The sequence below is a fragment of the Cynoglossus semilaevis genome, chromosome 9 (assembly GCF_000523025.1).
Source record: "Cynoglossus semilaevis isolate Cse_v1.0 chromosome 9, Cse_v1.0, whole genome shotgun sequence".
NCBI classification, from domain to species: domain Eukaryota; kingdom Metazoa; phylum Chordata; class Actinopteri; order Pleuronectiformes; family Cynoglossidae; genus Cynoglossus; species Cynoglossus semilaevis.
The window spans coordinates 2,355,449-2,373,060 of record NC_024315.1 but is presented as its reverse complement, the minus strand read 5'-3'; the positions used below and the strand labels follow the sequence as shown (position 1 = coordinate 2,373,060).

The following is a 17,612-nucleotide window of genomic DNA, read 5'->3' as shown; positions in this document are numbered from 1 at the left end:
AGGGAAAGACTGTGAACCTCCCTGTCAATCACAATTAAGGAACCATGGGAGTAATCTGGTAGGGAAGCTCAGTGGACCCGCCGTGTTTGTGGTGACGCTTGTTGTTTTTTATTTTGCCCAGGAACGGCAAGTATGCGCTGGAGTACTCTGGGACACTTAAACCTTATCTCGTCACTTGGGAATCGCTCCACTTTGACGGGAATTAGCATGATTCGTTACGTATAACAACAAAAACTTTCAGTTGTGCTGTCGTCTTATTTTGTTTTAGCCCACTCCGTGTTCCAGTTTGAGCAAATTACACAAGTCACAACTGATATTTCTTCAAGAGGCGTCGCCGCAGGTTTGGTTGAACTCCAAGCTCGGAATATACCCGTTTGTTTGACTACAACTCGGGTGAAATCTGGTCGGTGCATTTCAGACAACTGCCTTGTCGGTGAGTCGACTTTCGAAGCAGTGGTGGTATTTGTCGCGCTCGTCTGGCATTTGATGCTTGCCTTTTTTAATTTATTTCAACACTTTCAGCTTCAAATTTGTATTTCCTTTTCCAGACAAAGGGCAAGATCCACAAAAACAAGCGAGGCTAAAGAGCAGTCCTCCAGGGAGAGGCAGAAAGGAGCAGCTATGAGTGGGGGAGATGTGGTGTGCTCAGGGTGGCTCAGAAAGTCTCCTCCTGAAAAAAAGTTGAGACGTTACGTAAGTGCACTTTATATCCCATTTATACGCAAACTCTTACACAAAGTGCGCTAAACATGACGCGGCTGCCTGGAGGATTAATATAAGGGGCGCTAAGTGAATGCATTAAAGCTGAAGTAACTTTATTTTTTTTCTGAGCCCGTACCGAAGTGTGCATGTTGACTTCTCCAACACAGACTCCGTGCAGTTTCCCAGGACTGTGACTTAACCATGAGTTAGCAAGTGAGTGGCTGCCTTTGCTGCTCGAAAGTATTCAAGTGTTTTGAGACTTTCACCTCTGTGCGTCTGTCTGCGCTTTCCATGGCCCTGTTACTTCCTGCAAGGCTATATTATTGTCCTTCCCACTGAGCAGAGTGAAATTAAGAAAGTAATGTTGTTGTTTTTTTTTCAATCAAGCCAACGAATACTGCGACTGTAGGTGTGTTTTTTTCAATCATGCCAATGAATACTGCGACTGTAGGTGTGATGTTGCTTAAATTCTATATCCTAAATTCTATATCTATATATTCTATTTCTAGTAAAAAGCCCATTGGTCTTATTTGTTGTGGATTTCAAACTGGAATCTGAATGGGGAAAGATTTCACCAACCTGGAGCAAAACCACAGACTTCACATTAGAACTGGAGAAAACCTACTTTGATGTATACAGTAGTTGTTGTGTGTGGCTGAGGACGAACACCCAGAGTTATTATTACATTTCCTCATTTCTCATTTAGATTTAACTAGAACAGAGGCACCTGAACAGAGAAATATTTCATCTACTTGAAGAAAAAAAAAACAAAAACTGTATATAAGAACTGGGCAAATCATACTAATGTAGAGCCTATTGCAGGCTGATGCCTGGAGAAAACACTAAAAGTGCTTGGCTGGTTTCTAAAATAACCTTGTATGTATGTTTATGCAAGAGAAGGCAAACTCCCTAAGTATATGCAGCAGGTAAATATGTCTCTTGTATAGAATATGAAGTCATTTTTATAAATAACAATGATATGTAGAGATAATAATAAATACATAAAAAAATAAAGTGAGAAACATTTAGGATTAATCAGTGCGGAGGATTGACAGCAGTATAATTCAATAAGTGCTTGGCAACAGTAAATGTTAATCAATTCAACAGTAAATGTCTCCACATTTCTGTTACTGGTAAATATTAACAGTAGTGCACATGGTAGGGTTGTACTTGACAATCCTGCCCTTAGCTAGCTAGGCAAGGACACGCCTGAGCACTCTTGCTACGGCTGCTGCCTCCTGTGACCTGGACACTGATCGGTGGAAGAAGACGAGACAAGCTGTCAGTTACACAGCTGGCCTGATCTTATTGATCCTTTCAAGCTTTTTCAGTTGCCTGCCATCATTGGCTTCCTGGGGTCATATCATCCAGTGGAAGCAGAAGAAACTGTGGAATTGAACCCATAGTTTTGGTAGTATAATCCAGGGATACATTACATTTTCTTGGTCAACGCAGAGCTTACTGAAACAACAGATTGTATCGGACTATTTTAAGCATAGCTTATGACACCAAGGCATTGTGGCAGTGTTCCTGTAGCCACAAAGAATGAAGTATTTATTTCTGTCTACAGTCCCCAATAGTGGAATACAAAAGAACTCACACCAAGTTCTTGTGTTCTCAACAGGCCTGAGGTCTGGACTTGGTGGTTGCTTAGCCATGTGTGAAAATGCCAACTCTAGCTTACTGAAACAACAACCTGTCACAAATCGAGCCACATGAATCCTGTCATTGTTGACTTAGCCCACTCATGTAAAAAACATGTCCCAGGGGTCAAATCTGGGCTGAGAGGAAGTTCCATCAAACCCCAAAATGTTTTTTTGTTTTTTCCTGAAATGGAGCTGAATTATTCTGAAAATGAAGAACTAGCACCTGGATTTTAGACGACAACAAATTCTGCTACCGTTGTTAACATATTTTATCTATATTATTTAAATTATGTGAAGATGCAGTTTCTGCCTCTTTTGTTGTTCAATTCTTTCTTGGTGTCCAGTGTGCATTTCTGTTAGTCGTGCATAACACAAGTTCTGTGCAGTTCACACGCTAGGGTTATTGGGAAAGACAGCATGAAGTGGGCCTACATATGTGAAAGTCATGTCCTAATCATAAAATACAGTTTATCTGTTGTGGTGACCTCAGAAGAAAGGAGAAGTTAAAGAGATTTTGTAATTCTACATCGACTAAATCAGAGTTTTAGTCAGTGCTACGTGATATTATTCATTCACCATCATAAAGCAATATGTGTTACTCAAGCCACAAATCATCATCACCATAACATATATATTTTATATTTATGTTTATAATGCATATATTTTATATTGACAAGGTATCAGTTCCCTTTTTATGTGTTATTTTTTAAGAGACCTTAAAAACCATTTTAGTGAGAACAGACAAATGTCCTTGTACAAACAACTAATAATTTAATGCTGAACATCATCTCAGACCATAATGCTGTGAGTAATATTTAAACACATATTTGACTGCAGCTAAAAAGAAGGTATGTCTTTACAGAAAATCCCTTTTTATTAAAATGGTAAAACAAATATCTAGACAAATGGCAGTGTTTATGTCTGCAAGTCCTACCTTATTTCTCAAATTCAGTTTGTTTTTTCCCTTCAAAACATCCCAAACAAAGGTCACCCACATTTATAGTAAAAACATGTTCTTCTCCATGCATTGTCAGAGCCTCCCCAACCAGTTGTTTGATATGAACACAAAACATTTTGCTCTGACTAAACTAGCTGGGGGGCCTTATGTGGTGAGGAATGGACTGATGTTGGAGGGGTGAGCCTTGTGTATTGTTTGTATCTGACCATTTTGACCTGAAAGACAGAGCTTGAATCAGACGTAAATCACAGCTTCATCAGCTGCTATGTTTGGAAGATAATTGACTGAAGCCTGACTATTGGCCCCTGAAAACCTGTCAGACATTTGGATACATTTCAAACGGTCAGAAAGGATGAAATGGTTGATGGTTGACTCTTGTGTAGTTAAAGCTGTTCTTCTTGAGATCTTGACTTTGCAGTGTTAAACTTGTAGTCGTAGTAATTTTGTGAAGCCCAATGATTCAATGCAATATATGTTGAATGTCTTACAGGTGATAAAATGGTATTTTTCCTAATTCTGTATTTTTTTTTCTTTTTTCTTTCTCAGTTTCTGGTAAGCAGTGATTTACTTCAACTTATATTGTCAATGTATGTCTCTGAGCAAAATTACCTGAATGACACAAGCGTCAAAAGAAAAGTGTCCTGTACATGCGCCTCTTGCTTGGTCACATGAGGCTGTGTAATCTGCAGAACTGCTGACCACCCTTTTGGGGCAGATGACAAATGGTTCAAATGTTACCTTTCTGGCCGCTCACTACCAGCTGTTTGAGTGGGTGCTTAAAATAGCCAAGTCAGTTGGTTGTGAAGAGGATAAACCATGGCACTGGCTGTTTGGGATGAAAAGCATCAGCAGGGTAAATCAAAAGCTGTAGTACTGTAATTAGCACATGGGTCAGCTACCATGTGGGATGATGATGATGATGATGATGACTAAATGCTACCTGGTCTATTACCAGGTCTGGGTTCCTTTAACTATCTGCAAGTCCAGTATTTAATCTAGGACTTACACAGTGAGACTGCTGAAGTCAGATTAGATATTAAATATAATGTGTAATCTGCTGTATGTCTCAAGATAAGGGCTACTGTAGGAGTATGATTGTTCAGCCTTTTGTAAGCTGCTGGTAAAAAATTCAATCTTTTAGTTTTGCTGTTATAATCAGAATACATACTACATAGTAGTAAGTAAGTCCTTGAATGTATTATTGTAATGAGTTCATAGTATCATCCTTGAATTTATTATTGTAATGAGTTCATAGTATCATTACTATACTGCAAAGTAGATATAGTATATTATCACTGGTGTAGAAATTACCCAACAAAAAAACTAAAGGAGATCAGTTCCTCAGATCGTGTCATAAGATACACCAAAAGACCGCATCAGACTGAAAAGGCTGTTAAAGTACTGACTACTGCATTATTCCGTCCCAAATAAATTCACTGTGGTTTTTAGTTTTATTGACCTAGCATTAAATATCGGCTTCCCTTTTCCTCTTTCATTCTTCATCAGACATCATTAACACTTAAGTTTGATGTCTGTCTATAAATGCCTCCACACAGCAACAGTCCCAGAGCATCTCCTGGTTCTCTGCAGCACTTTATCACAGACTTTATTTGGCTTGCCATTTTCTTTTACTACCCACTCCTCATTGCTGTATAGACCAGTATAATCCCTGTGGTCCAATGGCACGGACCCTTGAGAGACAGATTAGGATTTTGCTCTACTCTTTGTCTGGCCCCTAAAAGGGCCTCAGCGGCACAACACTCCAGGGTAAACCGGATAAAGGAAAATATTGAACCCTGCAGGTCCTGCTCTGATGACTGAGACCAAGGACATACTTTATTCTGATCTTGAGTTGTCCCAACTGGGACACTAAGCATTTACAGTATAAACACAGGAAAACTGACCAAACTGATTAACATTTAAAAATCCTGAAGAAAGTCACATAGGCAACAGTTGTAGCAGTGCAGTCCAGTTAGATGGAATAGCTTTTTGCAACAGTTTCAGACTCAGTTACTCAAGTGAAAGAGAAAACACAGCTTCTAAGGCTCAAGAAAAAAACAAAACAATACTGCTGGATAATGTTCTAGGACTGCAGAGCCTCGAGACTGAGCTCACTTACTGGTGTTAGATCTGGCACAGCTGGAAAATGGATTGGCTGCGCCATTAATTATTTAATGTCCATTACAAACAAATCACCATTAATTATTAATATCTGTGCTACGACAACGGTTGTCCTTTACCGGCCCACTTTGGTTCTACGTACACAATATTAAAACTGACTATTAGACACATTTTTATTTGTTGTTTCCCTCTCTGATGCATTTTTTAAAGACATAGAACAGTTTTTTTTACCTTGGTGAAAGAATTCAATAAGACTTTTTTTTTCTTCAGTTTTTTTCAACTTTTTTTAATATCTTGGTGGAAAAACAGACAAAAACAGAATAAGACTGTTCCACTTGTTCCACTGTTTTAAAGCTGAACAAAAAGAACAAGTTAGATTTTATGTTTTCTTCTGGATATTTTTAGACTGCTGATGTCATTGCATCACAAAGGAAGACAGCAACAGAAATAAAACTGTCAACAGAGCAAGTGCCAGCGTTGCTGCATTGACAGTTTTTTTAGACCAGAGTAAAATGCCATTCGTCTTAAATGGTTTTGATAGTACTGTTTATGAAGTCAGTCTTTGGATGGTGAGGCGAGAGAGCTGTATTATATCACACACACACACACAGCACACACACACAACCCTCTCTAAATAAGTTTTGCAACAGTCATTTGAGTTGCTTTGAGTCTGTTTCTCTCCCTGGTCCCTCTGTCGTTGTCACCATGTGGTCACCAGTCCACTGCCTCAGAGTTTTTCCTGTCATGTGGCTTCCATTTCTGCCATAACTCACAGATAAAGTGTGGTGATAATATTTAGAATAACTGGCTTTGGTCAATCTGGTGCACAGCTACTATCTCATGGGCTGTATTTCTTCTGTCCACGTGTACCTCGGCAAATAGGATCAGTTTCCTCTAATGAAATCAACGAGGGCTTTGGATTTTATTTTTTCCACAAAACAAGATGGTGGTTGTACGTGCAAGATGTTAATTTGATTTCTGTTGCACAGCTAAAAGCCTATGGAGAATGGAGATTGATTTTTGTATTTTTTTCTCTTCTTCATCAAAGCTAAAACCACCGGTGGACGTGGACATAAAAAGGACAATAACAATGTGTGGTTTTGTTTTAGAACTATTAAAGACAAAGTATCTAGAAGAAAATTTGATGCATTTATGACACTTGTTGCAAACTCACCCGACTAAATGCAACTTAGTGTTTGCACACTGCGGTCCTTTCTCGTCATTGTTGCCTCTTCGCGCTGACGGTGCACAATTCCTCTCCAAATATTTAGATTGCACCATTGCAGCCTTTCTTAAACTTAATCTCTTACCTCAGCAGAACAATCGTGTTGCTGAACTAAGTTGTAGGTCAGGGCTGACATGAAGCATTCTGTAAACAGATGGCTCTTATTCTGGTGCAGCTGTTTACTGACCTGCGAGCCAAGTCCTCACAACGTTTCAGGGAAGGACTGTGGGGAACTCTTGCCGACGTGGTTTTCCTGTTTGAGCCTAAAGAGTGAATTCCGACGTTTGGTTTCTGTTGAAACGCAACTTTTGTGTCACAAGATGATGTTTTCGTTTGCCAAGTGAAACAGTTTCAAGTGCATCGCCTTAAACCGCACACATCATATTGTACAATGCCTGGTGTTTATTTTCTTAGCATTAATATTTAGCCATGTTATTGTTTTTTTAATGTTTATGCCTGTGTTGGAGAAAATTTGAAAAAAGTTAAAAAGCAAGACAAAAAAGTCTTTAGAAAACTGTTTGTGGGAGTTGATCAGATAAACAGAGAAAAATAAATTTTGATATCATGCATCCCTGAATCCTTACAAACCAGTAGGAATTTTTGCAAGATCAATGTGGTTGGACTATGAATTTGCAACAAGTGAAATGCAAGATGGCATATGATGTATTTCCATGCCAACTTCACTGTGTTATCACTGTGGAGGAGAGTGAAGGGGAAGCCAATGGCTTGAGAGAGACCAGTGTTTGACAGAGCCACAGCTTCAGTCAGCCTCCACTGTGAGCAGCTCTGTGTTCGCTCCCTTGTTCTTTCTGTTCCCAGCGTCTCTTGGCAGACACAGGCAGCAGGAATGTGAGGCAGCTCTGTGCTCCTCTTTGCTGGTCTGCTGGGGTGTGAGTGCTTGGTCCAGGACTGACTGTTTAGCTCAGGCTAGAATGGGCTGAACTTCCCTACTTTTCAATCCAAAGCGATGCAACGCATTGGCTGATGGTTGTTTCTGCAGTTCTGGGAGGGAAGAGGAGCCGCTCCCTGGCGCCTGAGCAAGGCATGGCCTCCCCTTCCTGTATGAGGCACTGATGGTTACCAGATGGTGGGCGAAGAGAGGAGAGGTTGTTCTCCCCCTTCCTTCTGTTCTTCTTACCCATTGTATCTTTTTGTATCCATTATTTTCTCCTAACCGTTGTCATCTATTCTTTTTGCCTCGTTGGCTAATGCAGCTAATTCTTCTCGTAACAAAGGTCGAGAAAAAGAACCGATGCTTAACAAACAGATGTGACAATGAGTTACATGTGCTCAACGATTCACTGAAGAATTGTCAGCACTGATTTCTGTTTCACACACTACCTCGTCACATGGCCATGTGGGACTCTGACCTTGATTGGCTGCAGTCCACAGACTCACCTGTTCAGCAGAGGCAGAAACACCTGATGTTTAAGAAAAAATCCTGCACCAACCAGCCAGTGTATCAGTAGTTTGTTTTGGGAAATTCTGTGATGGGAGAACACACTTATAATAATAATATTATCAGGCAGTCTTCAACATATGACAGCTGTCCCTCCCTCCCTCCCTCTCTCTCTCTCTCTCTCTGACTCTCCCCCTCTCTCACTCTTTCTATCTCCTCTCTCTCTCTCTTTCTCTCTCTCTCTGATACATGCGCTCTCTCCATCACTATCTCTCACTCACTCACTCTCACACATACACACAAATCTGGTTTTCTATTGCTTTGAATACAAGCTTTAAACGACACAGAATTCTTTAAACAACACACACACAAACCATTTTGTCCTAAAATATCAAATCTAGCTCATACACACACATACACACACAAACCGTTTTGTCCTAAAATATCAAATCTAGCTCTTGATGCAGGTCATAATGCAGTCGTGTCATTGTGTAAAGCTGCAGACATGCACGCTTAGGCACAGCTAGGATTCTACATTTTTTATATAATGTATAATAGAATATAATCAGTGAATACTTCACTGCTTTAGTCCAACCAACACCAAAACCTGTGAAGGTTCTGGGCATCGTGCACAACAACATCAGTCTATGATGATTTAGAAGTAATGGAAAGATGACAGATTACTATTTATGAGATGTTTTGTCAGTGTTTGAATGGAATTTGAATCAGTGAAAGTATTTCAAACACGTATATAAACACAGAAGAACATGGGGTTCCCTGCTGAAAAGTGTCAGCTAAATAGTGTCATCACACTTAAAGGCAACTTCTAAAAACAAAAATGTGAGTAACTGTATACGATCGCATTTAACTCCAAAGGTTCACCTGTCGTTAACCACACACATGCAGCTGGCGCTCTAGTTATGTGGTGCTGTGAGATCTGACCCCAGCCGCTGTGTCTGCAGCCCCTTAATATAGCCCACTGCTGTCATGGTACTTTTTACTCTCCTTTCTCTGGCTCAGTGCTCTGTGTGTACTCCACCATGGGTTTATTTATTCTTTTTTTTTTTTTTTTTTTTTTTTTTTTATGAGAACAAGCTGAGTTCGAAGGGGTTGGGGGATAGACAACCTTGAGACGAAATGTGAAATACTCGAACAGAACTGTGTAATGTCACACATTTGTGTGAGACAGACAGAGTTCTGAAAACAGGGGTTATTGTGCCATTGCACCATTATCCAATAATGCCACTTTTTAAGTTGTTTTCAATCCACCGTCTGTCAGGAGGTTTAAATCCACAGAACAGACCAAAAGTAGAGACTGAACGTTGAAAGGCTCTCTGCTTGTAACCACTGCTGTTCCCGCTGTGGCCACCGTCCCAATCCCTGATTGCATTAGAGTTACTATGGTGCCGTCCGTTATCTTTGGCCTGGGTTCATGCCAAAGGACGTGGAAGACTTGCGCACGCATTCACACAGACACACACACGCATTCACACAGACACAGGGATGTACCAGAGACCCCAGTACTCAACAAGCATTCAACCCTCTGACACTGAAGGACCTACTCCTCTGGTTTTCTGGCATACGGTTTCTGCTGGACTTTTGTTTTATTTTATTTTTATTTTTTTATGTGTTTTGAGCATGGAGTCCTCTGACCCTCTTCTTCTCAGGGCCAAACCTATTGTTTTCGGATAACCAACTTGGTCTGAAACTTTGGCAGAAAAAGGTTGGTATTGTTTTTACATTAACGACCAATTTAGTAGGAATTCAAACAAAGTGAATATTCTTCTCCTTTTTGTGCTTCACACTAGTCACACTGATTAACACAAGAGCAAAATAAACAGCTGTTTATATTATTTAAAAAATATATTTAGTTTGCATCCATTACTACTGCCTCCATATAGTAGCTTGTGCAGCCACTGGTGGAAATATCTCTTCTCTTAACTTAACTGCACAGTATTAGGTACTTTACATAACAGACCAACGTTTTAGCAGAAATTGATGTCTAATTAAAATTTGTTTTTCAAATACTCTTATTCTCCCTGGCACTAATGGATTTAAATTTCTTTTAAAAGGATCTTGCCAAGAATTTGCTAAAATGTTTTACATTTTTTCCATTACCACAAATTATAATTCCCAATGTCATTCATGCCACTGTCACATTCCACTGGGACATTTCTTTGCCCTCTTACATACTCATTTGTATCGTCTCCAAGTCGTTTGAGGCTGAAAGAAGGATTGTTGAAGGCCTTCGCATCAGCAAGCACATAACAGTTTGATCATGTGAACCAAATCTGCCATGCCAAAGGAATGTGTTGAATTCTAACCATGCAGCTCTGACAAGTGCATGTGACTTTGTGCAAGGGCTTAGATTGGTTAAGGCTGCAGAATCAGAGACGGAGTGAAAGAAACGAAGAAAAAAAACAGAGAGAATATCATGCATCTCTCTTGCCGTACGGCACGTCCCAGTTGTTTTTTGATATTTTTGACACCATTTCAATACTACAGACATAAACTTCTGCAGTTGTGATGGTATTTATTATTCTTTTATATAGTTTTAATAATAGCAGGTCACACTGAGTGCACGGTGAACTGTTGGAGGATAAAGATGAGTGAAGTAGAAACTGCAAGTTGTTAGGAATAATCTCCAGGCACGAAAACACACACACACCCATAGAAACCATTACACAGCAAAAGAAAAAAAAAAAAAAAAAAAAAAAAAAAAAATGCGGCAATTACAAAAAGGCAGACATTCTTTTCCCGCTTTGCATAATAGTTGGCTGTAAAACTGTATTGCGCTGTTATCTTCCCCTGTGGTATTGGCGGCCTGAAATGAATGTGCAGGGATTCCACGCATTCTAGACAAAACGTGAATCACTTAATAAAAATTGCGTGAATGCACATGCTGCACACGCACCACCTACATTCCCTTTCAACTGAAAGTGAAGCAGTATCATCTGAGCGGGACAATTGAGAGTGGAGGTGTGTACCAGTTTCAGGGGACTGGCTGAAAAGGGAGGTGTGTCTTAAATTGGCGGAGCAACAAGCTGGGACATGCTCAGCTGCTCGCTCATGGAACAGGCCACCAAACAGTGCTAATGCAACCAAGACAAATGACTGTGTCGTGTCTCGAGCCTATCAAAAGGGCGTTTGAATTTTTTCCATTTCCAGAAATCTACAATATCTGATGTGGAATTATATTGAAATGAGTCATAAGTTATTTTAACTTATGATTCATTTAATTTCTTGTGTTGTTCTGTGCTGAGAAACCAGACAACACATGTCTGTAAGCAGCACCTTCAACCACACAGATGTGTGTATCAGAGTCCATTTCCTTATCTCTGCGTGTGGAGTCTCAATCTGTTTCCTCATGGAAAGACTGCAGCAAGGATGGCCGTTAATCAGATCATGTCCAAGGCAACCTCTTACCAGCCGCCAAATGTGATTTAGAATAATCTTCATTAAAGTGATTGAATTACGCTGCTGCTGCTGCTGCTGCTGCTGCACACTGCATGGGGTAGTATTGGGTTAGTTGCACACACACAGATGACAAAGGGAATAAGCTGAGCTTTTTTTTTTAAATGCATTCATCAGTATGCAAACCTTGGATGTTAGTTGTTCAATATCTTCAGGAGGAAAGATTTCTGAATCCAAATCTTTTGTAGATTTTCTATGTTGCTAATGAAAATAAATTCCATCCACATGTAGACAGACATAAAACTCAACTCGGGCTGTTGCTCAACCAGCAACACGCTGTGGTGGGATGATGTGTCCTTGTGACATTGTTGATACCTCTTGATGACATCACTTGATCTCCAATCACTGAGCAAGCAACATTTTCAGCAGGCATAAACACATGGTGTCATGACTTGACATGTCTGGGGTGTGATCTCGTTTTTTTTCTGAAAACCCAACTTATTACATAGTTGGCCATTTTTAAATGGCTGCCAGATTCTAGTGTGATTAGTCTATAGCTCTGACGTGACCATTATAGATAGAAGAAGAAGAGTCTTTTGAGCAAATGCTATGTCTTTAAACACAGTAATGCTGGAGTAAAATACATATTAATGCTTGTGCAGAAATGCGTTCTCCTGCAGGTGTTGTCGTCGTTGTTTGTTCTTGCATGTTGGTAAGTAGCTAAAATGAAATCTTCTGCAGCGTTATCAGGAACCATTGCATTGTAGGTGTAGGTTGTTGTAGAAATGGTGTGAAATGAGGGTTGGGGTGGGCAGTTGTTGCCAGAGTAGGTGGTATGTTATTTTCAGTCCATTGTGTCTACTTCCTGTGGGTCAGGGGTTATTGGAGCAGGGTGTTGCAGACTTAAGGAAGTAAGAGGAGGGAGGGAAGTCAGCAGGGCAGGCAGGAAAGTGGCCATACTCGCACTACACCAGTGACTGGACAACAACTCTGCTTCATATTCACCGCTCTTTTAACGCTTATCCCCAGGCAGCGCTTGGACCCTTCAGACGCAGGTAGAGAGATATGACCTTCATTTTAGACTCTGTTCTTGTTGCAATTCACAGCATTTTAATTATATTCATTCTGATTTTGTATAAACCACATATCTAGCATGCATGTGGTTTACAATTGATGCTGCAAAAGGTGTCGTGACATGTTGACTTCAGTCAATAAAATGTTGTTGTTGTAGTTGTATGGTGACCTGCCTTGTCAGGTTGTTACTTTGTTATTATAAGGATAATTTTCTTATACAAAAAATGTGTATTTGAAGGTGACAGCTTTTTAGAAATACGCAAGATAAATTATAGCTTTTACACCTCTGATGAGTGCATCCTTGATCAGACCGGACAATTCTAACTTGGCTTGCCTTAAAAAAAATCACGAGACCACAGTAAAAGGAATGTAAACAAAGCCTCTTCCTCATCAAGTATTTGTCCAGCATTGATTATTTGTCAGGCTTGGTTTGTTTTCACATTTAGCAGCTGACTAATGCTGAGTTATTCCTGGCAGCGTCGTTTATGTTGAGTCCAATGTTTTTGCACCTGGGAGTGTGTTGATAGATACTGTATTGTTTGGAATTTGTGCCTCTTGCACAGTGTTACACAGGCAGATGAAAACATCTGCAGAACTCAGGATGTAAACAAGTCAGTCTGTTAACCTGCACAGTCACAGTCACAGTCCTGTCACAGATAATGGTGGAACTTTGCTGTCGTGTGTTAGAAATAAAAGAAAATTCTGAAAACGTGGTCACCCACGAGTGGATCCAGGACTTTTATGTGGATACTGAGCCTGAGTGAAGCAAAAGTGTCTTCTGAATATTGATGCAGTACAGACACTAAGTTAGTAAATGACTCTCTGTTGCAGGTTCCCTGTGTTGCATTTTTATTGCAAACAGTTGAGAATAAATCCTATTTGTTTGAACATCCCAGGGTTCAATGATTGACATTTAAGGTTTCAGGTATTCAAGGGTAGGGATGTAACGATGCACTCAACTCACCATACGACTACAGACAAATTATGACCAAATACAATGATTCTTTATTTGGAAGAACTATGCAAAATACCGTTGCCAACTGAAATTGCCTTTCGTACCTCACAAACTAAAATTGTTATCTTTAATAACACAATACAACAATCCACGATTCTTCACAGAAACACTGACCATCACCATTTATCTCCTCTTACTAAAAGTGAAACCAGTCTGGTCTGACATACCTATTAATTGTCTCTTAGACTATGTAGGTTACAGACACTAAGTTAGTAAATTACTCTCTATTGCAGGTTTCCTGTGTTGCATTTTTATTGTTGCAGTTGAGATTAAATCCTATTTGTTTGAACATCCCAGGGTTCAAATGTTAGAAATAACATTTTAGATTCATGTTTGATATACTGCTGTTGCAAATGGGACCATGATTGACATTTAAGGTTTCAGGTATTCAAGGGTATGGATGTAACGATGCACTCAACTCACCATACGACTACAGACAAATTATGACCAAATACAATGATTCTTTATTTGGAAGAACTATGCAAAATACCGTTGCCAACTGAAATGACCCTTTCGTACCTCACAAACTAAAATTGTTATCTTTAATAACACAATACAACAATCCACGATTCTTCACAGAAACACTGACCATCACCATTTATCTCCTCTTACTAAAAGTGAAACCAGTCTGGTCTGACATACCTATTAATTGTCTCTTAGACTATGTAGGGAGCTGATGTCTTGGTTTATGGTGGGTCACAACCGACGTTTTAGGTGCACACCGCCCCCTACTGTATTGGAGAGTGTATTCTCATGGTATAACCAGTGACTTTTTAAATAACCGTCCTTACTCCTTATGCCTTGATGCACAATTCTTTTTTTTTTTTAACCGATTGTCACACATTTTGTTTAGATTTTTAACTGATTTAGGATGCATTCTCACCTCTGTAGGCTAAATTCTTGCCAGCTTTCCATCAGAAGTGAATGATCTAAAAAAAGACAGACATTGCCATTGCTTTTTTTTCTACATTTTACAGACATAGCTGTTACAATATTGAGTTTCTAAAGTTAGCTCCTGACCACCCCCCCGACCCCTCCTAAACACAACCACAGTGACAAAAGGAGGCAAAACAGGAAATCTTTTTTGCCCAGAGTGTGTTGTACTGGGAACAGTTGACCAGGAAGATAAAAAGCTAACAAAGTGGAAACTTCCACTAAGGGATGTTATTTTGCCTGTGTGTGCATGTGTGTGTGCGTGTACAATCATTTTTATAATGTTTTACAAAGTCCTGTGTTCCCTGGAAAACATGCTAGTATATGTATTTAATTTAATTTAATTTATTTAGTCAAAAACTGTAACAAACTGAGCAGCCTCTTATGAAACCTAACCATTGATGCCTCGCTGCTCCCTCCGGTCAGACATAATGTTAAAGCGTGTTAATATTTAAACCTGAGTTAATGCTTCACCCCGTGAGCACAACTTAAGTCTGATGCTAAAAGCTGGGAGTGGGGGCAGGGAAGCCAGAATAGAGAGACAAAAAAACAAAACAAAAAACTTCTTGTGTTGAGAATGTCAGCTTGACTGCTACAGTAAGCCAGATTAAAGAAGCACTGAGTAGTTCATTTGTGTCATGCTCCTTCAGTTCTCCCTGTTGCCTCCTTACCACCCCCCCTTCTGTCTTTCTGTTCCTCCTCCTCTCTTTCTCCCTCTCCCTCCCTCGCTCTCCCCTTGTCCATCGTTGGATACTCTAATGAATGATACGGAATGATTACTTGTGGAGAGTTCCTGTCCCCGCCCTCTGAGAAAGAGTCCGAGCCTCAGCAGCAACAGTTGCTTATGTCCCAAAATAAGGGTTAACAGTTGGACCGTGATTCTGGACTTAATGACGTAGATACGAGCAGTTGTACCATCGAGAAAAAAAAAACAAAACTCTACACCAGGACAGGAGAGAATGTAAAAGTCCAAAAACTTCGGTAAGCTGTTTTTTTTTTCCATCATAGAATTGGTAGGAAAGTAACATGAGTCTATATGAGTTAATTTTTAGTCAAGGTCTTGTTAATGAGTATGAAATCCTAAATAAATCTCAACACTTAGAAAACGTTTAACATTGTTTTGTTGTTGTTATCACATCGTGAAAGCCGGTGAATACCTTTAAAACTGTTGCTCCATCAAATTTCTCATGTGTATCGTTGACAAAAAGACACATTATGCCTAAGGTCCGTGTTGTTTGGACGGTTAACGTGGGTTGCTCAGGCTGGGGTCAGATGGTGCCGAGCCGGGTGAGAATTTCACAGCTGCACATGAAAGAAGGCCGACGCTGAGGCCATAAGTTGGAGTTGTGTAATTTATGAAACATAACAAACGTGTTTGTTTTGTAACTGGAGCCGTTTCTCCTAATGTTGTACCTTCAATGAAAAGGAAGTAGAATAATGTTTTACTAATGTGATCAGAGACAGAAGGAAAGATGTCTTAAAACAATCTACCATTAAATAGTGCCTACACACACACACACACACACACACATGCACCCAATGTTTTTACATTACCCAACATATGTTACTTTACCAGTTTATTTTTGGCAAAGTAGGAATGCACAAATGTTACCTCCAGAGTGTCCCCAGCTGCATAAAACAACTGTTGAGTTTTTTGGTAGGGAGCCAACGTCTGTGAGCCTGTTGCCAACACAGGAGCTGGTGGAGGCTCATGTAACAGAGACATTTTCCATAAACAGCCTCATTAAATTGCTTTATTGTGCTAAGGAATTAAACAATAGGGGTACCTGTTGTTATTGGCGCTGTCAAATGACTATATATTTGAATTGTGATTAACCACAGGATAGCTGTGTATTAATCACAATTAATGTTGATTGATCTCAATGAATCAACGTTCAAAAATGTTTCTGTGTATTGTTGGAACAAAAAGACAAATGACTGCGGGTGGATGTATTTGTTTTTTTTTTTTGGGACTAATCCAATGATATTCCTTAGTTTCCTGTTTTTGGTGCTTCGGTCAAGACGTGGTCCTCGTACAGTCCTGTAAACATTTGACTATTGTGTCAGTCAGGTTGTCTGTTATAGACTGCCCTGTGCTTCAGGTGAGGCTGGTCTGGAAACCAGACCTCTCACTTAAAAAGTTAAACCCTCCAGACACGAATGCTTGGTGTTGAAATGGTATTTAAAGCTCAAGGTGCTTCTGTAAAACAAAAAGTATTTTCATATTTTTTTTTTTTGTAAATGACAACTTGTTGAATCCTATTGTCTCATTTGGTTACACCATATACACCATAGAGCTGCTATGAGTAAACACACACTGCTTTTATAGTGTATAGTGTCATTCTGAGCACGTGCTTCGATGTGTTAAAGATTAAACTGATCAATTTCACAAATGAATAATCTGTGTTAATATTGACAAACTCTACTGATTTTCGCTGATTCAACTCTCTTTATGAGTTTCATATATACATCATATATATACATATATACCTGATTCAACTCTTTTATGAGTTTCATATATACCTCATTACTACAACGGAAATAATATGCATTTTATAAATCCATTTACCAATACTACATAGTAAGGTTAACTGAGAGCCTTTGTATCAGGGACGAGCTGTGGTGGATAAATGCATGTTGCACAGAAAACAGTTTGTAGTCCTTAAAGATTATGTCTGGTTTCTGGAGTGTTTTTTTTCTTTTTTTGGGGGGGACTCAAGATTTTCACTGTTGTGTCTGTGACCTGTGTGGGAAGACGGGGCAGGCAAACACACACCGAACAAAGATGGGATGTTTGACTAGAACAAAGATAAGTTCTTGTTTTCTCTTGGGGAGGACACAGAAACGAAGAGGTTGACACTCGCATAGGAACTGTGCTGTGGATGTGGATGATAACCATGTAGTCCAGATACTGACAGGTGGGCTCTGGTCTGTAGTTGTGGACGTTTCTGTGACTGACCTGTAGTTGGACACAGTCGATGTTTTAGTTTTTATAGTATTTAATGAGTTAATACATTAAAGACGATACATTTGCCTGAAGGTTTAATCAACAGCTTTCTACTTACATAAATTTGTATTTTAAATTAGTTAAAGGAACATGTCCGTTGTTAATCATTGTTTATACT

At 39.6% G+C, this 17,612-nt stretch overlaps 1 protein-coding gene across 7 annotated transcripts in view; it reads left to right on the top strand.

The window, feature by feature from the left end:
- The first annotated feature begins 6 nt into the window (after nucleotides 1–6).
- Nucleotides 7–17,612, top strand: part of gab1 (GRB2-associated binding protein 1) — a 40,289-nt gene continuing 22,683 nt past the window's right edge. For 4 of the 7 annotated variants that reach the window (XM_008316430.2, XM_008316426.2, XM_025058349.1 and 1 more), the window contains exons 1-2: nucleotides 7–433; nucleotides 549–693. In XM_008316430.2, coding sequence (XP_008314652.1) covers nucleotides 622–693 — 72 coding nt within the window. In that variant the 5' untranslated portion in view covers nucleotides 7–433; nucleotides 549–621. Of the gene's footprint in view, nucleotides 434–548; nucleotides 694–9,148; nucleotides 9,775–10,759; nucleotides 12,521–14,431; nucleotides 15,469–17,612 lie in introns of those variants that run through there. The other 3 variants (XM_025058352.1, XM_025058351.1, XM_025058350.1) reach the window with 3 other exon arrangements.